The sequence below is a fragment of the Struthio camelus genome, chromosome 1, assembly GCF_040807025.1.
Source record: "Struthio camelus isolate bStrCam1 chromosome 1, bStrCam1.hap1, whole genome shotgun sequence".
Taxonomy (NCBI): Eukaryota; Metazoa; Chordata; class Aves; order Struthioniformes; family Struthionidae; genus Struthio; species Struthio camelus.
The window spans coordinates 43,791,467-43,814,257 of NC_090942.1; the positions used below are offsets into that span (position 1 = coordinate 43,791,467).

Genomic DNA, 22,791 nt, shown 5'->3' on the forward strand with positions numbered 1-22,791 from the left:
TGGGGTGTGATTTCACACTGTCGTGTTTTAGACCAACTTCAGAAGCCACACCATGAGAAAATAGCTGCTATCTTGCATCTGATTTGAGTGATTTCTATTTCCAGAAAGGATGCCAACCAAGTGCCTTAGAGATAGCAGGTACCCCGTTCTGCGCTGACATGAGTTCCTGTAAAAATTTTCTTCGTTGGAGTTCAATAAATTACACCTTTGTGCCGTGGATTATAAATTGCTGTTCACTTGTTAGATAAACCTTTCCTTTAATCAAAGTATGTTGGCAACATAACCGTTTCTTAAGGGAGAACGGCTGTTAAGGTGCATTTCAGGTGGCCCAATGTAGATGGTTAATGACATTTGAGATACTCTGAGTGTTATAAACAAGATATCCATAGGGGTCTAGTAGATGGGATGACAAAGTCATATACCTTCCTAGAAGTAAGAGTGCCTTGACTTTAACTGTCTGTGCTAAAAGGTAGATTTTAGTAGAAGCAAGGTAACCAGCCAAGTCAGAACTTACCAGAATACATATAGGCAGCAATATCTAATAATATATAAAGCCAAAACTTCAAAGCACACCTGGGGGGGGGGGGGTCTGTTTTGTGCGGGGTATGGGTTTAATAAATTGAGAATTGCTGCTGCTGCTGCTCTTCCCTTCCTCGGGCAGTGGTTCTGGTGGGGTGGCTGGACCCAAGCTTACCTCTGTTGGCCATCCTTCAGCTTGCCTTGTGAAGGCCAAGAAAGCTACTTTCTCCTTTAAAAAGACTCACTCTGAAGATGGCCATTGGAGATTTGAGATGTTCCCTCGCTGCAGTGGCTGCTGTTGGGAGGTACAGGTGTGTTTCTCATGACTTCAAAGCTGCTTGCTTGGTTTGTTTCATTTGGGAAGAAGCCTGCCCTCTGCATCCTCATTACGGCATGATTGGAGTCTCTTCCTTGTGCCTTCCATGAACTGCCTTTACATGAAATTTTTTTTTGCTCTGAAGACAGTATTTACAGGCAAACACTTGTGTTTGGATTTTAGCCATTTTATGGCACTGAATGGGGACCAGTAAAAATTGCACCTACTAATTTGAGGTTGAATTTTTTTGCAAAACTTTTAAACTTAGCCCCATATTCACATTGTCTGCATGCCTACATACTACTGAAATACTTTTAGATGGTGAAACCGAAGTTGTTCTTTTAGAACCAGTATACTCTTCAATTCGAGCTTCAAATGAAGACTAACTCGAGGCATTACTCCAGCCTGGGCTGAGCGTTTATGCACCAGTTGCTGCTGAAAAGCTGACAGTAACCAAGTGAAAGCACTGCAATGCAAGTTACACATTTCTCTTGACAAGTTTCATGTCTTTATGGTTACAAGTTTTTTTTCTTTTTTGTGGTTAAACTAAATAACTAGTTGAGTTAGAGTAGTGTAGAACTGTGAGTTATTGCTGTGAACTCCCTCTAGGAAATGCCAGGAAGGCCTATGATTTTTAGTAACTTGAATCACTTCTCATCATTTCTGATCATTTTTCTTTCTAAGAATTGAAAGCTTTTGTTTATAGCAAAACGAACCGTGTACTGTATGCCAAGTCTTGTCAGCAGAAATTGCACCCACCATCTCTGCTGATGTGGCTGGTTTTTAAGTCGTTTACAGTAGCTACAGCAAATAATGGGAAGTGGTTTCATCTGCTTAGGCTGTTAAAGACTCTGTGTGTGCGTGTGTGTGTATATGTGTGTGTCAAGAGCATAATTTTGTTTTCTGTCTAGCGAACTGGGCCGCTCAGCATTTTACAAAGCCTTCCTCAAAACAGGAAGCACTTCCATCAGGTAACAAGGCGGCAGAGTGGCAATACTGCCGCTGTCTTTGCCTGCCTGGCTGCTGGGGCCCCGCTACTGCCCCTGAGCTGGGGCGGCCTGAGTTGGGGTGTGCTCTGAGGTGGGGAGCTGGTGCCTGGCGAGGAGCCCCGGCTGCTGCGCGAATCAGCCCGCTGCCCTCAGGCTTATGGGCAGCCCAGCAGTGAGCCCAAGTCTGGACTCAGAATTAAGCTTTTTTTTCTTCCCTACATGAGGCAGCTGTGCGAACAGGCATTTTCCAAGTGTTTCTGGTTGGACTGTTCATTGCTAGGCTCTGCCAGACACGCAGACCGTCCATCTAGTGCTGATGTAGAATATGTTAATACATAGTTTCCCTTTTCTGGCTTTTTTTTTCCCTAAGTACCAATAAGCTGGACTACACATATCATATTTTCTAATTATTAGCACTGATTTTGGGCACTGCACTCTGTACGCTGCATTTCCTGAGATGCTCCAATTGATACTGCCTTGCCTTGCTTGGAGGAAAGCTCAGGTGTAAAATGTCAAGGACAAGGTCTGGGGTGGCTCCCCTTGGGGAAGAGGGAGACCCCCCCCCTCCTATTCCAGATTATTTGACTAGCACAGGGCACCTGAAGAGTGAACTCAGCTGAAGTGGTTAATGCTGCTGTTCAGCTGCTCACCTCCCCACACATGGTTAGAAATAAAGATTGTGAAAGCTGTAGCAATATTACATGACTGTAAGAAGGAGAGCGAAATGAAAATACCTTCTGTTGCGCTAAACTGCTGTGCTCTTGCTTCCTCTTGCCCTCTCCCACCCCAACCATGTGCTAGTTTTCAGTTTCTGTTTTAAAAGTGGTAGGCTTCCCCCCCCCCCATATGAACTGTACAACCTCTTGGCTCACATTTTGCTCAGTCTGTCTGTCCTTCCTGAGATCCACATTGGTCTTTCTTTAATAATCCATACAAAATGCTCTTTGTATATTATGTTGCCTCATACATTTTTTTTTTTCTGATCAGGCTTTTGGCTTGCAGTGCTGCACTACCTCAAACTGCAGTAATAAAGAGGTTCCTTAAAACTCAGTCTGCAACCATTTTTCACATAGTTGATTATTACTTTTATTGTAGCATTCCCAGTCTTGAACATGTCGCCATGAATTCATGCTGTGAATGATTTCCCCCCCTCCCCCCAAAGGTATCAGGCTGCTTCTGAAACCAGACAGTGTTTCAAATCTACCCCCCCCCCTTTTTTTTGTTTTTGTTTAACTAACTATTGTGTAAAATTGGTGCAGAAACTGAAACTTCAACTTCTGCCCTCCCCCCCCCCAAAAAAAAATTACCCAGGTCCTAACCACTGGCCTGACCTCCCTTCACTTCACCTACACTGCCTTTCTCAGGGACTGAGCCCCAACCTCCTTGCAGGACAGTAGTATATCTAGCTTCTACTGAAAGGCCTGAGAGATACTCCTGCACTAGTAGCCTGTTACATGCTGGAGCTCAGGCACACCTTCTCCACCAAAGGAAGGTATATGTGGCTTTATAAGGACAGAAAAATAAGCCACTTCTTTTCCTTAAATTGGATATTTTTGGATCATGTTTCTCACATAAAGCTTTTGTGTTGGTCTAGTCATAGGGCTCCAGTTGCAGCAGTGATTTGCATTTGTTTCACTAGAAGTGAAATGTTGTTGGAGGTTACCAGTTCACACCTAGCGTTCTCATGTAGGACTCCGTTCCAGCCCCTAAAAGTAGCTAAGGGTTCTGGTGAAAAGCTTTCCATGCAAGAGAAAAGTAGTCTTCCCTTAGGTCTAGGCCTTTAGCATTTAGAGAGTTGCTACTAATGAATAGTTGTGTTAGCAGCTGAGAAGACACTTGACTATTATGGCTTTTACATAACTGGCATTTTCACGTGGGAGTAAACCTGCACCACACTGACAGACATAATTGCTGTCATTCCTTGCCCATTCTACTTGAATTACAGTCACATTATCTACTGGACTGTTCAGAGCATAATTTTATTCTGCTCTCACATGTTAATTAGTTATATGTATTTTTGTCAGTATGGAGGTGGGTGAAGTCCTTCAACTGAAACATCTGCAATCCTCTAACGTCTTCAGAGAACTGACTGTTATAACACTACTCAAAAAAAAAAGGTCAAAAACCTCTCAAAACTGCGTTTGACATGTTAGTCTGTAGCCTGGTCAGTTCAGTTGCTGAGCAAGGATGGTATTAGTCTGCAGTTGTCTTGGTACAGTATTCCTGTACACTTAGTCCTGCGTATAGCAAAACCTCAACACCTAGGTAGATGCAATGCAACAAAAAAAATTATGGTCAGAGTGGCTTACTTTCTCTTCCCTGGAAAGATCTAGGGTAGAGATAGGTGGTCGTTTAAGCACACAGCTTCTAAAAATCTCTTTCACCACTGTGTCCCTGCCTGAACAGATGGATTAAGAGTTACCTGTTCTTTGCCGAGGTTATTCATTCACTTCTGAGCAGTGTGAGCAGTGCTATACAAGTTTACTTTTAGTCATGCTGGGCTTGATCAGCACAGTGCTTGTGCTGAAGACCTATACCAATTCCACATCACCGTATCTCCTCCACCACCCGTAACAACGCAGTAACCCTATGTTTGAATAGATCTTTGAATCCAGTCCACATCACATCTCCTTATTACAGCTGACAAAGCATGTAACACCTCTTAGGATACATCAACAAGCAGAACTTTATTGAATTGATATACAATATTAAGTGTTAAAATGTGGTAAATAAAGCAAAGGGAGAACAGTGTTTTTTTTTTTTTTAATGCCTGCTAAAAACTTGGCCCAAATACTATATTAAACTAGCATCCATTTCACAGTAGTTAGTAACATTTAGGAAACTGTTTTCTTGCAGAAGAGTCTCAGAAGAGCCATAACAGATTCTAAGTTGTGCTCCCTCACTGAGCATGAACAAGGGCACCTGCTCCTTGACCGTATCCGAATCCTTTGGGGCCAAAGTTCTTCGCATAACAACCTGCAAGAGAGATGAACTTGTAGTACTTGAGGCTACTGACTTGTTTAAGAGCAGCATTTTCTAGATTAAGCCACTCAGCTACTTCACTTTAGGCACCAGATTATCAGAATCCAAAGCAATGCTCAAAAACAAGCATTTAAGGCAAGGCAACTGCCATGCCTGAACTTAATGTAGAGTGTCTGCTCTTTCAGTATAGTTTCTAACCTACTCTGAGTGATGTTCAGTGTAAACAATTTGTAGATCTATCTGGTGGCTAGATATCCCCAAAGACATATGTTGTCATCAAATTATGTGTGAATCAAGTTTATATCCATGACCTCATGTAAGGCAAGGCAGGATCATTGCTAGTTAGGCTCCTGCTCTGCAATTTGCTCTCTGACCCACTCAAAGGGCACAGGCTGCTGTTTTGTAATTCAGTATGTAAAGTTTTATTTGCTGCAGATGTAAACTACATCAATAGCTTCAGTGCTATTGCATTTCTCAGCTTTGTTGCTATGATGTATAGAGTACTTCTATCTTGACAGGAGCTGAAAAAGCTTCCTTATACCAGGAACAAATTCAGCATCTGTCCTTTTAACATACAAATTACCTTGAACCAAAAACAACTGATCATTTCTTTCCTCACCTTTACAATAGATTTCTCCTTCTTTTTCAGTTAAGGTTGTAGATTCTAGACTCTTTCCACACTTGGCACATCGGAAGCAGTTTTTGTGCCATGGCTGAGGAAAAGACAAGAGAGTTTAAATACACAGAATCCCCAAGTTTTTTGGGGGAAAAAAAAAAACCTGCCTCAGTATAGATGAGTGATGCAATGAAAACTAGTTTAAGTGCATCAGTTCTGTATTTGTAGAGATGGCACACAGCCCTGAACTCCAGGTAACCTACTGTTCAGGAAGTATTTTAAGAGGTTTGGATTTGATCTAATGAATTCAGAGCAGATCTCAGCTATCAGTATTGAGTCAGCCAGCTTTACACGGTATTTTCAGATAACTCCCCTTTCTGCTGAAACCTTCAGCCCATGTCATAAGCTGTTCACTACAGGATTGTTTCCCCCTGCTGGGGAGAGCGCTCCTGCAATCTGATTGAAGTCTCTGGCAAAAGAAGATATTGAAGCTTCAACTCTGAAATCCAAGGTGAGCGCTCTTCACCCAGAGTTTCCATTTCAGATGTTCTTTCTCTGAAGAAGTTAAAAACTACATTGATTTGATCATTTCCAGTATTGAGAAATGCCATTTTAAGGTAACTACACCACAGTTGATTCCCTGCTGCCTTCTGGATAGCATCCCCCTAGCAAAGCCAAGTAACACATGTTGTTCACTTTAAAGTCCACTTAGCAGTTAAAAAAGGCACACTTCCTTACCTTTCCAGCACCTATTACTTTCTCAGCTGCGTAAACAGAATCACCACATCTAGAGCATTTCTCTGCACCTCCAAATTTCTGAGCAAATTTTGAAGTATTTGGATTTGTTGTGGGTCGGTGGGGAGAGGGTGTGCTGAAAGAAACAAGACATTTAGGATTCTTACTCTGAATAAGCGATCTCTTGCTCTCCTTAACAAAACTAATGGTGCAGCGTCCAACACAGTACAGGAAAAAGGGTTCTTTTTTTAAAGTTGGAGAGATTAGTTACCAGTAAGGCTATCTGATTACACTTGGTAGGAACAAAGGAAGGAAAGGCCACGCTTCAAAGGATAATGACTACTGAAAAAAAGCTACTTTTCTGAGGGGCCTTCTCCTTTTCACCTTCATACAGGTCTTGGAATTCACTTCTGTAGAAGATACTGGATTTATCAGACAGTAAGTTAAAGATAATTCGGTTGAACTCCTCTTAGCTGCTCATACCTAGAGCCTGAACCGATCACTGAACCTAATGGATTGAACTATTTGTCGTTTCTGGACATGTTCTAGCTGGAGAGCACGTCAAAGTCAAGTAATAATCTAGGAACTTGCATGAAGCAAGTTGCAAGGCATACCTCAGGTGTTGTTTTTTTTTTTTTTTTTAGGCTGGTTCTTCATTTACCAGTTACACATTTACACAGTTATTCTTCCTGTAGCCTCAGATTCTCAACAGTTTGAATCCACCCTTGCCAGAGCCTGTTGAACAGTTACCATTCACGTCTTATTTAGGAGAGTGCCTTAAGAAGGACACTCACTTCTGCATTCTGTGGACTTCTGCAGAACCATCAGCATTTAACAATCCAGTTCTGGTGTGACTTGGTTCTGGCATCCTCAGCTGCGGTTAACTCCTACTCATACAGTGCCTACTCATGTACTTACAAGCAGAAGTTTTGTGCATTTTTAAGTTAAATGCCCTGCACCTTGTTACACTGGGGTATTTGGGAGCATTTACATTCCCGACAACATGAATTGGACAAAATTCAGCCTGAAAAACTCCTATGAAAGTTGTAGTGGAGGACAAGGGCCACGCACATAACAACTCATTAACTCACCTCTCAGGCTTGATACCTAGTCTCTCTCCCCTGTCCATGTTCAGTGTGCCTGCCCCTTGGCCGTATCCATAACCTTTTGGGCCATACTTTTTTCCATAGCAAGATTTGCAATAAACTTCAGCATCATGAATCGCTACAGTTGTGCTGTCCAAGTTCTTCCGGCAGACCACTGGAGGGAGAAAGAGGAGGAAAAAAAAAAAAAAGAAAAAAGTTAAATTGCCTTGAAGGACCGTCTCCATCAGCACATGTTGTAAGCTAAAATATCAAGCAAGAAACTATGCTACAGGTTTCCTTCTCCATAATTCCTTCCTATGAGGCTCTAGAACTGCTAAAGAGTAGAGGGGGCAGGTTGTATTTTGAATTAGTGAATTATGCTTATCCCTATAAAGGGGCTCTATTCCCTCCCACCCTTTCGTGATCAAGAAATTTAAAGCCTGGAAACTTGCTGTGGCTTGATGAATGAGACTGCTCAGAAAACCCAGATAATGCAGTCGGCAGCTTCCCTTGACTGTTGCCATAGTTCGGAGCAAAAGTTCACCAGCACAGAAGAGTGCCTACCCTGCACTTCTGTCTGGGGTGGAGCAGGGACAACGAAAAGCCCAAAGTTTTTTTTCCCCAGTGCTGGTTTGGGGCAAAGTTGGTACTGGTTCGCAGTTATACCACATGGGCCTCCCTTGCTTCTCATTCATAAATTGTCCTTCAGTGCAGCATAAGCATCCTGCTCAAGGCTAGAGTAGCAAGCAGAACTATTTCCTGTTTTGAAGCTTCTTTCAAAGTTGAGGTGCTTTTTCAACCTGCAACAGCATTATGCTCATAACAAAGGACCTGCATTGAATATCCAATTGTACCACTTGTAGATTTTCAGTATTAAAAAACCACTTAGTCTTCAAAATAGAGACCTCTGCTTATTGCATTCATTAGCTCCAAACTTCTTCTTGTAAGACAAATATCCAGTAAGTAATCCAACTAATGCATGTTTGCTAAGTCTACAGACTTTAACCCCCCACAGAACTACGCACTAAGCAAAAGCAAATATTGAATCAAATATACTGGAGCCATTGTTTGACTATAAGTTCCAGGTTTCTTTTAATAGAAACTCCCATAAAATGCTGAATATAAGGCAGTTGAGGCACTTAAAAAAAAAAAAAATTGCTGTAGAGCTAAGGAAAAGGAACATAGGTGCACCTAGACTCCCATGCCCTCACAGTTGGCTGATGTTATACTGCAAGTTACTAGCAAGCTGGTTTCTAGTTGCAACTGTGGTTCATATAAAGAATGCTGAATCCTATTCCTGTCTGTAGATATTAAATGCCAGTAAGTAAGAAAACAATACTTCATGTTTGTAATAAGGTAAGATCTTTGTATTTTGTCAGGCTGTTTGTTTGCAAAGTACTAGCCTAGAGTTTATGAAGTGACCCTTTGTTTCTTTCATCTAATCAAAAGTCTTTTCAGCAGAAAAAGCTATTTTCAATGCCTCAATGGACTTGTTGGTTGGACTGGAAAACAATGCTTTGGACTCTTTTCATCTGAGATAAACCACAGGCCCCTGTGCCAAGAAAGTCTAGGCTTTTGGCTTTGCTAAAATATTGACAGTTCAACTGTGCTGCAAGCATGCTAGTGTCCCAGGCTGCATGGCAGTAGATTAAACATTCTTCAGAGAAAGGGTTTTATAACTCTATCAGCCTCCGTCTGCACCGAGACTCCAGGTAAAAGTTCATTTGAACTTGGTGCATCAGTGCAAACTGGGTGCTGTCACTGGATTTTCTCCTCTGCGTGAGCAATACTCAAGCTTGGTTTCCATCCTAAAGTACCTGCCTCACCTATATGGATGACAGGACCAGGAGGGGGCAAAGGGAGGAGAAAGGGAAGGAGAGAAACAATGAGGAAAAAAGAAAAGCCACATTCTGCTTAGGACAATATTTTTTCAGGTGTACACAGCACCAACAGGCTTAGAAAGCATGAAGTGAAACATGAGCCAAGCCTGACAGGTGATGGACAGAGCTGTCACTGGCCATTGCTGTCCCTACGTGTCACAGGTCCCCACCAAGCTTTGGAGCCCTGGAAATTTTCTGTGGAAGAGCACTTTGCCACTGCAACTCCCGCACTACAGCAGACGAGGTTTCAATGCCACACAGCGAAATCCCAAGAGTACTTACTGCAGAGGAAGCAGCACCTGTGGAAGCTTCTCCCATCGCACTGCACCTCCTCGGCGTGGTAGACAGTCCGGCCGCAGGCACCGCATTTGTTACCGCCTCCCCAGTTCGGCATGCTGCCTCTTGCAGACTGAGTCAGGCTGGAAGGGTAGGAGTTTGTTAACTGCAGCTCCACTCAGCGTTTTAGTTTAGAGAATTAGTATTACAGGCTCTTTTAAGCAAGGTCTGCTGAGTTCAGCTGTCAGACTACAAGGTCATGATTTTTTCAACTTTATAAAAAATTCGACCTTCCATTACATGAGAAGTTTGTCTGACCAGAGCAACTTCTCGGCCCGTTAGATCCCAGGCGAGGCTTACAGGCTTCAGCAGACCCTCTCTGGCCATTTGCAAAAGCAGACGGACTTCCAACAGGAAGAGGGGTCGCTGCTCCCTAACAGCAAGAGAAACAAAGATACGGTCTTCACCAGACACATCTTCCAGTCCCCATTCAAGATTCTGAAAGTTACATAAATTGGATATGCACAAGTTACAATTCCGTGCACAAGGGCTTTACTGTACCTTGAGCAAACATCCCCCCCCCCCCCCCCCCCCGCAGATGGATATAATTTCAGTTTCTATGCTTCATTAACTCTGGGCCTCTCGGCTGATGGAAGCGCACCAATTGTGCCAACAATGGCATTTTGTTTTACTGCTGAGTCTATCATTCAGAGCACAGCACAAGCCAAAGCACACCTCACCGCAGAGCCATTTATTAAGGCTGCAGGGATATTTTGAACTCCTTCGAGGATATGCCTACACGGCAGAGAAGTTAGCGGGGATTAGTTCCCCGGCACCCTATTGCCATCACATGAACTATGCCTTCGCCAGACAGCTTACATGAACTGAACCCAGCTACTCGAGGGACTGCTGCTTTGGAAGAAAGCAAAACTGTATCTCATACATCATTTGCAACAGCCACACAGCAGGTTAGTAAGGAAGGACAGGCACCAGCGCCGATCCCACCTAACTACAGCTGTAGGAACAGTCTCCTACATTAAGCCAGAAGCTGCAATGGTCATGCCTGAACCTGACCTTCCTCCTCCCTGTCCTCAACTCACAAGGGTTGGTTAATGCGAGTTTGCTCCCCTTCGGTTCGTCACTGGTGGAGGACTGCTCATAAGCACTTGGGCCAATAAAACTACAGCTAAAGACTGAGTTGAGCTGTTCAGGCCTCATCCCCCCCTGCTCCTCACTGGCCCTTGTTTCAGGTAGCATTTTGAGCAAGGACCATGAGCTGGCCAGCTGGACGCCTAGCACTCACCTACTGTAATGCTCCTATCATCACCTGCGCCATTCCCCAAATGCTGCTGGCTCCCAAACACTAGTGTCACAGCAGCACTGTGGTATGAGTCAGGTGTTGGGCAGGGAGGGAGAGATTTCACAGAGATATCCCACTTCCACCTGCGCAACTCACCTTTGGTTATTTTTAGAGGTTCTCCTATGTCTGCAGACAGGGACAAGGGACACGGGACAGCACCCACAGGAAAAGCCTGCACCCTGCTGCCTTGATTCAGCTTCGCCTTTTGTCTCTTTTAGCCTGAAGCCAAGGACTATGAGTCTTTTAAGGAAGTCTCTCCAGCCAGGAGAGAAGAGTTGGAAACACGCCTGCACCACGCAGCCTCCCAGTCAGCAGAGGGAAGCGTTCATTTCACCTTCCTCTTCCTCCAAGAGCTCTCACCAACGCGTTGGACATACAGAGCCAAGAGGGTGACCGCAGCGCAGAGCAAGGCATCCTGTGGGTGCCACGGCTGCTGCTGCACCTACGAGATGTGACTCGCAAGGCACATCTCAGAGCAGCAGTTTTTGCTAAGCCCAAATTAAGTGGCCCATCATATTGGCACCGTTAAAGTAAGCAGCCTGCCCAAACAACCTGACCTGTAGCTCAGCAGAGCTTTAGGCATGCAATGAGGGTAGCACAGTTCCCAAGTCAGACGTACTGCCAAGTAACTGCTAGAAGACCTTTGTCTGAGAGGAGCAAACAGCCATTCATGGCATGTGGGAAAATAAGATTAGTTTATTAACGTGAATGGGGGCATCTTAGGTAAATTCCTAAGCAAAGGCTTAGGAAGCTTCAGCAGAGTGGCTGAGTAGTGCCGTTTTACAGCACTGACACTAATTACTGAGCTATTCCTTTGTTCAATATTTCTACAGGATTAGCACCATTACTGCTCCATGGTTTAGAACTAATGCTCTGACCAAGCTCATAAAATTAGTTTTATGACATTTACCACTTTGTCTTTGTCATTCTTGGCACAACTGTAGTCTAAAAATTAAGATTCCATTTCTTTTATTCAAGCGTTTGGCTGTGCTACCGCACAGCAGCTGACATCAATCATGGCAAACGGCATCCTTAGTTAAGAGGAGTATAGGCTGCACAAAGCTTGGGAAAAGGAATGCATTAACGGGGCGGGAGAGAGATTGCTTTCCAACTTTGCACTTTCCGAAGCATAAGCTGTATTCTTCTGCCCTCTTTTGCACTCACAATCCTCATCCTCATGTTCTTGCATGCATTTAGTTCTTTAAATGACTTTTAATTACTTTATGAGCAAATGATTGTTTAGCTCCATGCATGCTAGAAGTGAAGACTTGGATTAGGTTTGCAGCTTTGCCACAGACTCCCCATGCAATATGGGGCTGCACGGGGCACAGCTCCACCCCTCCTGCCCACGGGTAGCATTAAGTATTAGACTATCTGGCAACCATGGGTCGACTCAAGTCCTCTGATAAGGACTCCAAAAGGTCATTAAATAAAGGAGTTGAAGCCAGTACTTCAAGGTGACCTTGGTCTCTTCCACAAAAGAGACTTCTATTCGTCTTCCCCATAGCGTTCCCACGACAGCTTGTGTGGGAGGAACGGCAATATTTCTTCCATTATCCAACAGCGAGGGTCACCCCGAGGCAGGAGTGCCTGGAAGGCACCCCCGGAGGCACAGTCTGATGACAGGAAGAAGCGCTGCGCGAAGGACAGCAGACCCACACGCACCCCTGCCCACGGGCCGTTTCCTCAGCGCCACCCAAGAGCTCCTGCCTGTCCAGGTCTCATCTGAGAGCTTCGCTGACTTTCAGCGCGGCATTAAGCTCTCCTTGCTCCCTGAAGGCTTTTTGGCTGGTTTCGGCAGGCCCGCAGGGAGCCGAAGAGCAGAAATTAAACATCACCACCAGCACCAACAGCTTCAAGTTTTGATTGCGGGCTTGTAGGCAGCTACTTTCCTCCCGTAAGAGACTCGGCCCGAGAGGGGGGCACTCTACCGGGCTAGCGCTCTCCGAAACACCAGCCACGGCAACGGCAAACACCTCTCCCACCCATCCCTTTGCAGAGGTTTTCCCACGAGGAGGACCCAGAGGAACCGCAGCCTATCCTTACCAGATAACGCCAGCGCTTTTTCAGCCACCAGTCCACGAAAGCCCAACGCGCGCCGGTGCGCCAGCCCGGCGGGGCTCCCCTGCTGCCCACCCTCGCCCCTCCGCGCCCCCGGCCCGGCGGATGCTGCCAGCTCGCCCGGCATAAAAGTCAGATTCCGAGTTTTTGGGGTTTTTTTTTTAAAAAAAAAAAAAAAAAAAGCCTGCGGTGTCAAACATCAAAACCCAACCTGCCGGGCGCACCACGAAAGCGCTCGTCCGGCTGAGACGCGCGGGCGAGCTGCACCCCGCGGCGGCCCCGACGGCACCCGCTCGGCCCCGTTTTTTGTTTTTTTTTTGGGGGGGGGGGAAGGGGGAGAGGGAAGGGGAAATGGCACCGCAAAGCCCGTCCGCGGCACCCGCCCGACCCACCTGCGCGCCCGCCCCGGCTCTCACCGCGCCTCCCGGCTCCTCTGGGCCCGGCCCGGCCCCGGCGCTGCTTAAATGGCCGAGGCGGAGCCAGCGCGGGTCCGGCCCAGCGCCGCCGTGGGGCCGGCCCCCACCCCCCCCACCCGCTGTGGGGCCTGTCCTGCACCTCGCCGTGAGGCTGGACCCCCATCCCGCCATGGGGCTGGGTCCCCACTGTCTGGTGGGGGCCGGACCTGCTGTGGGGCCAAGGCTGCACCTCGCCGTGGGGTCGGCACCCCCGTCGCCACCGTGGGGCCGGGCCACCGTGCCCACCATCCTGCCGTGGGGCAGGACCACCATCCCCGCCGTGGGGCCAGGCCCCCAGCCCTGCTTATGCGACTTGAGTCTCCATCCCCGCTGTGGGGCCTGCCCTGCACCTTGCCATGGGGCTGAACTCCCATCCCACCATGGGGCTGGGTCCCCACTCTCCTATGGGGCCTGACCCACACCCCGCTGTGGGGCCAGGCCCCCCTCCCCGCTGTGGGGCCTGCCCTGCACCTCGCCATGCAGCTGGGTCCCCACTGTCTGGTGGGGCCTGACCTGCACCCTGCTGTGGGGCCAGGGCTGCACCTCACCATGGGGTCAGCACCCCATCGCCGCTATGGGGCCAGACCACCATGCCCACCATCCTGCTGTGGGGCCAGACCCCATCCCCACCATGGGACCAGCCCCCCATTCCCACTGTGAGGCCTGCCCCACATCCTGCTGTGGGGCCTGGCCTGCACCCCACTGCAGTGCTGGAGCCCCGTCACTGCTATGGGGCTGCTCTGCAGCCCTCACTGTGGGGCCAGACCTGCATCCCGCTGTGGGGCCGGGGCTGCACCCCCAGTGTGGGGGTGGACCCACACCCTGCTCTGGGGTTGGCCCCCATTCCCGCTGCGGGGCCAGGGGACCCGCATGCCCAAACCGCCGCGGGGGCTGGGGGGCTCCAGCACACGGCGTCCAAGCGAGGGGTGAGGAAGGGCAGCGTCTGACTGCGCCGGCCACCTCGCAAAGCGGGTGGGCAAAGCAGAAATAGCCCAATCGCAGTTTCAGATATGACCAACGTTTTCAGGACTTTTTCACTTCTAAGCGTCTCTACCGCCCACATGAGGTCCACGCAGGCCTCACGGTCGATTGCCACAGGAAAAAAGGGGGAAGATTTGCTGGGCTAAGCAGTTTGTTTCGCTGCGCTGACAGATACAGCGTGCGCGTCACCCGGAGCAGGCTCCCGGGCGCGTGGGAGTCTGCCGGTCCCCGCACAAGAGGGATCGGCACCACTGCTTCAGTGTGGACCGGTCAGGAAGGGTTTTAACAGTTTTCACAGTAATTCGACGTGTCCACATCAGCTAGTTCACACTGCGGAAAACACCTCAGCACTTGAAGCCCCTCTTAAAAGTGGCCCCTTCCTCAGCGTCTGCAGGGCCATCGGGCGCTGCTGGGTTTGGTTCAGGTTTATGCACAGGGTTCGCTGTGTTTAGAGGGAAACGCAGGTTTATCTCCTCCTCTATTAATCAAACACCAGATCAGCTAGTCATTACCCGTCCAAATGCCAAGGCGCTCTGTTTCAGCGCAGGAACAACTTCGTCGTGCGCACCAGAAACAAAGCCCAGCAAGTTCAGGGTAGGCAGTTTCATACAAAACGTTCAATGCGAGTATTGTAAAAAGAAATGGCAGTCAGTGAGACAGGCATGCAATAGATCCTGCCGGGACTGTATTAGCACAGGTGGCTGGGCGTTGTTCGAGCCACTTTGTCCAACATCCTGGATACGTTCCGGGGCCAAACTGCTTGTATCACGAGATTAAAATTTACCTCCACAAAAGGTATGTGCATGAGAAAGGTTAGTTGTCCTCTCCCATTAAAATGGGCTTCCAGTGTGTTGCAGCCTGTATTCTGGCAATCATGACTCACTGAGACTTTTTTCCTTCCCGTTTATGGTTTTTTTCTTCTTCATTTGCAATGAATTGTGAATGACCAAATTGTGCCCAGTTTATGCACGTCTTAGTGCTCTGTTCCATAGGCAAACTCAGTATCAGTTCCTGTGGAGTAAGGCCAAGAGCCTGACCTCAAAAGTAATGACAGAAATTTTACTCTACGTTCTGAGGGAAGGGAATAGAAACAGTAGCAAAAGTATTAGTGACTTTTGCTTCATGACTTGGAGATTACATTTAGGGATAGGAGCTCTCCGATTCAGAAAAATAAGGGAGATGTGTGAGTCAGACTAGGCTGACTCCAATTATGCCTGTTCTCTCTTGTCCAACCAGTCCCACTCCCAGCCCTGCTGGAACGAGGTGTAATGATGCTAAGTTATTTACCGTGCCTCCTCAGGTAGCCTCCAGATGCTACTAGATTTTCCCTTTTGATAGCATTTCCTAAAGACTATTGAAAGTAAACAAGAAGGACCTCAACAAAAAGAAAGTAGCATTCGGGCTCTATTAGGATTTGAACTGCTGCTTCTCAAAGCAAGGATGTGCTTACCATGACCAAGGCGTCCTGCGAATGTGAAATACAACACTCTTCTGGGCCTGCTCAGTGGTGAGGCCGGTTAGCGGGCAGTCTCTCATCCAGGAATTACTTTTCTCATTTCTAATATTTAGTCAGTCTGTGAGAAGTAGAATAACTGTGAGGGACATTCATAAATACATCGGTAAGTCCATTACTATAGGAAGAACATTTAAGGACTATGTTACTACAACACTCAGGAATAAAAACTTTCACCACATACTTTATTTCTATTGCTAATTACTATTCCCTATCAGTACATCTTATAAATATGCATTTACCTATATTCTATCTCATCGGCAGATCTCTTTTTCTCTTTTTCTCTCTTTCCTGAGGGCATGATACAGGATTTTTTAAAGGTAAAGTCTGCATCTGACCCTACAGCATTCCTCCTTGCTGTCCTGCACGCGTACACCCTGTTACTTTGGATCATCTCTCCCATTCGCTTTTCATTGCTGAGTTCCCTGAGCAGGCCCGTTGCCCCATCCCCTGCCTCGCTGTCCTCTTCCTGCCTAACTCTGGACTTCTGCAGTAAACTCCTCTGACTCACTTGCCCAAAACCTCCAACCCTGCTGCCCTTGCTCTGTTGACCTGCCACGTCTGGCTCTAGACTGCAAGCAGGGAAGTGCGCTACCCTTTTCTTGGCCATGCGAAAAGCCACAGGCAGCGCACACAAACAGTTCTCCCTGCGCTTGCAAAATTGACCCAAAGCATGTTCATTCATTGCTTTCACCTCAAACCAAAGTACTCCAGTTTGGGCTTTGCTATAATCTTATGTAAAAGTGCTTTTTCCATGTTTTTGGAGACTGAGTAAATAATCAGCTTGCCTTTTGCTTCTCAAAAGACTTGCTGCCTGTCAGTGTCCTCAGGCCTTTTACATCCATGAAATACTTTCCACTCACCTGAGATTATCTTATCCTGGTTTGATCTTCTAAGTATGGTGCCACGTGTCTGATTACAGTGGACAGTTAATCTGCTTGCTCTCCTGATAATCCTTGCTATTATCTTATGCAAGTTTATTTTGTAGTCCAGATTTTACTTTGCAGATTTCTTTTAGTCCTATTCAGACATAGTTTTTGTACAAAACTACTGATAGAGCTTCCTTAATTACGCTCTTGACAGAGCACAGTTTAGGTAATTTTCCTGTTATGAAAGATTATTTCAAAACTAGCATTAGAGCTAGCATTTGCTAGCCTTGCCAGTCAGATAGCTTTCAATGTTTTCCTTTGTACGTTGGTTAGTTTTTCACTGGCTAACTCCCCCCCGCCCCAATGGATTTTGAAGTTAGCTCTATGCAACATCAGCTAGTGAAAAAATTAATTCGTACTCAGTATCACCCTTACTTGCACCTAGCTAGAAGGACATACCTATTTAGCTAACTTCCTTATCTAAATAAAATGGGTCCTCCTCAATGCCGCACCACCTCTCCTCCAGAGGTAGGAGCTGCAAAGGTCCTGCCTGGTGGGAGAGAGCGGAGGAGCACATTTCCCACCCTCGACTGCTCCGTCACCCAGTGGAGCATGGTGGCGTGGAGTGCACTGAGCACCGGTCTGCCGCATTGCCCGCAAACGTTGTGGTCACTGTCCCGGACACTGTCTTTTCCCCTCCTCCCCTTGCTATAAAGTTAGATTTATCCCAGTACAACAGCACTATGAGGAGCAGCTGAGCCATCTGCCATATCTTTTGCAACGTGGGAGGCTGCAGCACAAATCCCTGCTGCAGCCCAAGTATCTGAACGCAGTTTTCATGTGGCCAAGGCAAATGGACCAAACAATGAGATATTTGGGAGAGGGAGACATACAAGCGCCCTCCTGCCTGGATGCTGCAGAGTTACGGGGTAGGGCCGGGCAGGGACAGAGGAATAGCTGTCTTCAGCAGTCCCACTTCAGGGACTTGAGTTTATGAGCTCTGAGTCACAGGGCAGAGCAGAAATTGAGGCAACTGTGGAGCTGCTCACTGTAGAAAATGGGGGTGCTAGTAGGAGTGTGAGGAGGCTGAGCAGAGGGGCCTTAGGGCCCGTGAGAAATCTCTGTGTACTCCTGTGTGCTTCAGCATAGGCTCTGAGCCTCCCCGTCCGGCTCAGCAAAGCATTCGGTGTAGTGGACATGGATGGGGTCCTCATAGTTGCCCAGGGAGATAATAGGGATCTTTACTCCTGCAAGGGTCCACACACATGTGTACCAGCCTACAACAGAAAGCCTCCCTTTTTTTTTTTTTAAACCTTGAAACATGCCTGCAAATAATTTGTCCTAATTTCCAGTCCTCAGACGTGGACTTTCAAAAACTTTTCAATTAAAGTTGTCCAGGATGTAGGAGACAATAAATCCTTGTGAACTGCTGAGCTCCTCGTTAGGAAACTGCGAGTGGGGTAAAACGCTTTCTCTAGGAAAGTCTTTACAAAACGCTGCTCAGAGTGGCCAAGAGTTTATGTTCATTCTCAGGGTCTTGCACACAATGGTGAAGCCTCAAGTGAGATTTTTCTAGGTTCATCTAAACCCCACAAAGATGGAAGAAACACATGCTTGGTATGTAATCCTAAATAAGTTTAGCAAAGTAACACACAGTGTAGACTGCTGGTGCTGATGCTATCAGGTGACACTGCTGTAAAAGCCCAGCAAAATATTGAAGTTATTATATTGAAGTTGTGAGGTTTTGAATGGAGATTTCTGAAAAGCCTAGCAAAACATGAACTCTGTTTCAGGTGCCAACTCAGCAGAATACTAATACCTGTACTAGTAATGATGTCACCTTCCTGGCAGGAGACATAATTTAGGTTGAAAGTATTGATTTCTTTAATAAAGCTTGACTTATTCACAGTACACTCACAAAGCCAGATTATCCCTTGTATTGTACCATGGAAAAACCTGCAGGCGAGAGCTTAGTAATCTCAAAGATGTACAAGCTTTGTCGCTGACTGACAGAATTTCATTAGTGCAGGACAAAATTTGAGGACCCACACAGCTTGTTCCAATAACACAGGTACGAGTTTGGAGGAGGGCTTAATTTTAGATAGCAGGCACAGGGGGGAGAGCAAGGTGAAACGGTCTGACTGCTGTTTTCGGAAAGCTTCCCAGTTCCATTGGACTGCGAAGCGATTTGCTGGGAAGACATCACCCAGCAAGCAGATGGTAGCAGCACTAAATCCATAGCGTGAAAAAGCAGTGGTTAGGACGAGAAAAGAACCCATGTGATTTTTTTTCCCATCCACTCGATTCCCAGTATTAGTTTGGACCCTAAACATTTCTCCAACACCCTGGCACTGCTGCATGTAGCTTCTTGTCTTGATAAGGAAAGGAAGCATAAAGGAGAAAAGTGCCGGGGAGGATGATGCTCATCCGGTTCCCTGTTTGCCTGCCAAGGAGCACTGCCTTGGGCTGGGTTACATCACCTGCACCCAACCTTTGCCAAATCCAGTAGCAGTCTGGGGCCAGAGCTCACTGCTAGCTCTGGTGAGAAAGAAGGGGGTGGCTCCTTTCCATGTCCTCTTGGTGGAGTTTGCTGCGTCTTTATATCAAAGGAGCAGCATTTTGGACTCCACAAAAGCAGCTAGAGGGTGGTCAGCGTGTGAATTCAGCAACACGCCAATGCCAACTGGAAAGCAGGCTGTCTCTGGATGCTGGGTTGCTACAAAATAGGTCTTTGATGTCCCTCCTTCTGGCAGCACAACGTGCTAAGATGCAGTGATGCCTCACCTTTCCCAGGCTAGGAAACTCAGAGCCAGGGAGAGGGAGGGACAGAAATTTTGGCAGGAAACTTGCCTAGCCTCCAGGGGAATAAGCTATTAAATGTGGTTGGTCTGTAACTTCTAGCATGTCTCCTCGCAACCAGGAGTGTTTTAATTACACTGACTGTCTGCAGAGGGGCTCTGCGGGATTGCATATTGTTCCTGTTCTCATTTGGACAAAAATGAGCATCAGACTCCTACTTTGCGACTGACTGTAATGTCTGAGTGGTAAACATAAGTCACTATGGAGCATACAAGCGTGCTACACAAATCTCTTTTCTCCAGCAGCAGAGCAGCAAAGGAGAGGTATACCTCAGCCTTTGTGCAATCCACTAGTAGAAGAAAGACCCGGGAACTAATCATATGCTTCATTATGCTATGCTTCATAAATAACCTGGCAAAATAGGAGAGGCGGCACTGGGGTTGGGTGCAGGTGATGCTGCTAACTGATGTTGAGTGTGGCAGCAGCAGGAAGAGCCCGCCATAAGCTACTGCCCACCTTCGTTTCCTCAGTTTTAGGACAGAGGAAACCTTTAAATCTCTGTAACAGACTCTGCCCAAAGGAGCCGGGGGGCCCTGTCTGCACTCAGCTTGCAGACGGGAGATGTGTGGCTAAATCCCCGTCTGCTGAGCCACGATCTTGCGTGTAGCAGTTGTATTTCTGACCTCCTCTGAACAGCCCATCTTTCCTGCCAGAGGCAGCACTGCCTTCACGTGGTGACTCTCCTCAGAGGACACCAGCTATGGCTAAGGCAGCGTTCGTCCCCACTGCTAAGACTAGTAGCGCCCACTCATTCTGGAGGGGAACGTACCCGCGGGCGTACCCACGTGCAGGATTCATGGCAGCAGCTTTGGGATAAAACAGTGACACCTCACATCTAGATTTCCCCATATGCTTTAGGTACAAGCGCAACTGAACTGTTCACCTCAGTGCTGCGCGAAGAGGAAAGAATACCTTATGAATTAAATCGGCTAATGCTGATTATTAATTAACGCAGTTATCAGTAGCCATTGGAGTATTTTAATTACTACTATCACCAAATAATTATTGGAACCAGTAAAAATAGAAGATAACTGTACTACGGAAACACCGATTATAGGCAGAGGTTTCAGCAAGGAAAGCACGTCAAAGTGAGCACCCGGTGTGGGTGGCCCAGCAGAAACCGCTTACCAGGGATGCTGCCCTTCCACCACGAGCTTCGACCCACGTCCCCTGGCCCTCCCTTTCCTCCTCGGCCCTCCCTGCCCCGCAGACCTGCTGCGCCTCCCTGCTCCTGTCCCCATCCATGCTCCGTCCCTCTCGCTCAGCCAGGGCGCAGAACAGACCCTGGTCAAAACTGGCTGTGCAAAAATCATTTATGGTGGTGGCACTGGCTTTGGCTGATCATGTAGCTACAGCAAAGGTAACAAATCGTTGTAATGCACTCCTCTTTTCTGTGGTTTCTTTGGGTAATAATTTATGACTTTCTTCCCCAAAGAGTGAGTGAAAACAAGCTGTGCTTAAAAAGATCACGTTGACTGGCTATTGCACATCACGTAGTCTTGGCAATAACCCTTTTTTCTTGGCACAAACACAGAAGCACTAGGAAGCTACAGGGTGTCAGAAGCTCTTCTGTATGGTGCTGCTGGTCAGCTTTCAACACTTGGCTTATTAATTATCTCCAACACTGCATTCAAGTTCTAACGGCCACGGTTGCATAGTGCACGTTCTGTAACAGTGCACAAACAGTTTTTCTAAGATAGAGCAGAGCCTGTATAATACAAATCTCTTTTGCTGAGAAATATTGGTGTAGCAAAGAAATGAAAGAACTAAAAGGATTCTTACAGATATTTTATCCCTTGGAGAGGAAGATCCAGCTTTAATGAAAGTGAAATCCCACGGTTAGGAAAAAGCCCAACTGACCTACAATGTTTTCCTTAACTGGATTACAAACATCATCTTTGGAATATGTTTAAAATCAATTATTCTTTTCTCTTAGTTGTGCTGTCAGTTTGTTTTTTACACTTCACTGCGCAAGGCAATGAAACAAGGCTGCTGTGTGTCTTATTGATTCCACTTTATGTTGAAAGTCAGTTTATCTTTCTAGATGTTGGGCAGTGGTAAATGCTATTTTGATTTCTTTTCTAGCGTAGATGAGATAATTATCTCCACAAACTTTAAAACTGAGTGAATTGATATCATTGTCTACCAAAGGGTCTTTTCTGACCTTGCCTGGGACCCGAGGTTCTTCCACAGAGTAAATTAAAAGACGCATTGCACAGTAAAAAGAGACAGCATTTGTGCAGCACAGAAAGACACCCCACTTAATCCAAAACTTAAAACAAAGGAGACATACGAACAGAAATCGAAGAGGAGGTGACTGAGATTTATTGTCTGAAAGGCAGGAATTAAACAGGGATTTACAGTTTTTGGAAGTTGCTTTGCAAGCTGCTTTTGCAGGTGCTCTGCATTGGGTGCATGGGGAGAGCACGACAGGCAGAACAGCAAGTGTGAAGCCAGGAGTGAGAAAAGGAAACAAAGAGAGCAAAAAAGGTAAATGTGTAAATGGGAAAAAAAGATGTGTGGGAACAATGGAAACTGGGAGACAGATAACTAGGAAGATAATATGCAAGGTCCCAGTGGATAAGGTCTTCTGGATGAGGACAAAAAGCCAACATTTAATACTATTTGAGACATGAAAACAGAACAAGGGACATGGTCAGTCATCAGCATGAGGCAGGTTTTCGTATTAGGTTGAAAAAATTCTTTTCAAAAATCAGAAGCTTATTAACTCCAAACTGGCTACTTGGTGAATATGTTTATTCTGAATATTCCCTGCAAGTACTGGCACTGTGCATGCTATTTTGTCTGAAGATATTTTTCCTGTAGCAGTCCAAAAAGGCTCTATTTCTGGTGTTCAAAAGCTTTAACAAACCATTCATGAATTGAAACTTTGTTAGTTAATTGTATTTTTTCCTCACTCCTGAAAAGGTTATTTCTCCGAACTCAAAATAATTTATATATGATTTTTTTTGAGAGACTGAATTTAAAGTCAGAAGTATGTATAGTCATTTACATATACATTATATATATTATTATATATATTATATATTTCCATAGTGAAGTCTGGGTCATTTTTGATCTCTAGTTACACATATTACTGTTTATTCTCTATTATTTATTCTACACGTTTGAGCTCACGGCAAGCGGCACGCCTTCAGTTCAGTATAAATCACCTTAAATGTTCCACTTTCAATGGAAAAAACATCAATTAGCCCATTCTCCAGTGCAGTTTAACACCACCCTTTGTGCACATATAATGATCCTGGTGACATGGCTGCGTTGGCCGGGAGCGGGA

General features: G+C 46.3%; 1 protein-coding gene across 2 annotated transcripts; it reads right to left on the minus strand.

The window, feature by feature from the left end:
* Positions 1-4,486: 4,486 nt before the first annotated feature.
* CSRP2 (cysteine and glycine rich protein 2) lies at positions 4,487-13,271 on the minus strand. Of its 2 annotated transcripts, none has more exons than XM_068936134.1 (6): positions 13,212-13,271; positions 9,405-9,541; positions 7,249-7,417; positions 6,161-6,293; positions 5,426-5,519; positions 4,487-4,800 (listed from the first exon to the last, which is right to left on the minus strand). In XM_068936134.1, exons 2-6 carry the CDS (start codon positions 9,514-9,516, stop codon positions 4,724-4,726), a joined length of 585 nt encoding a protein of 194 aa, XP_068792235.1. In that variant the 5' UTR covers positions 9,517-9,541; positions 13,212-13,271; the 3' UTR covers positions 4,487-4,723. The 2 variants fall into 2 exon arrangements, with proteins under 2 accessions (XP_068792235.1, XP_068792245.1); XM_068936144.1 differs by having other exon boundaries at positions 13,236-13,251.
* Between the last annotated feature and the right edge of the window lie 9,520 nt (positions 13,272-22,791).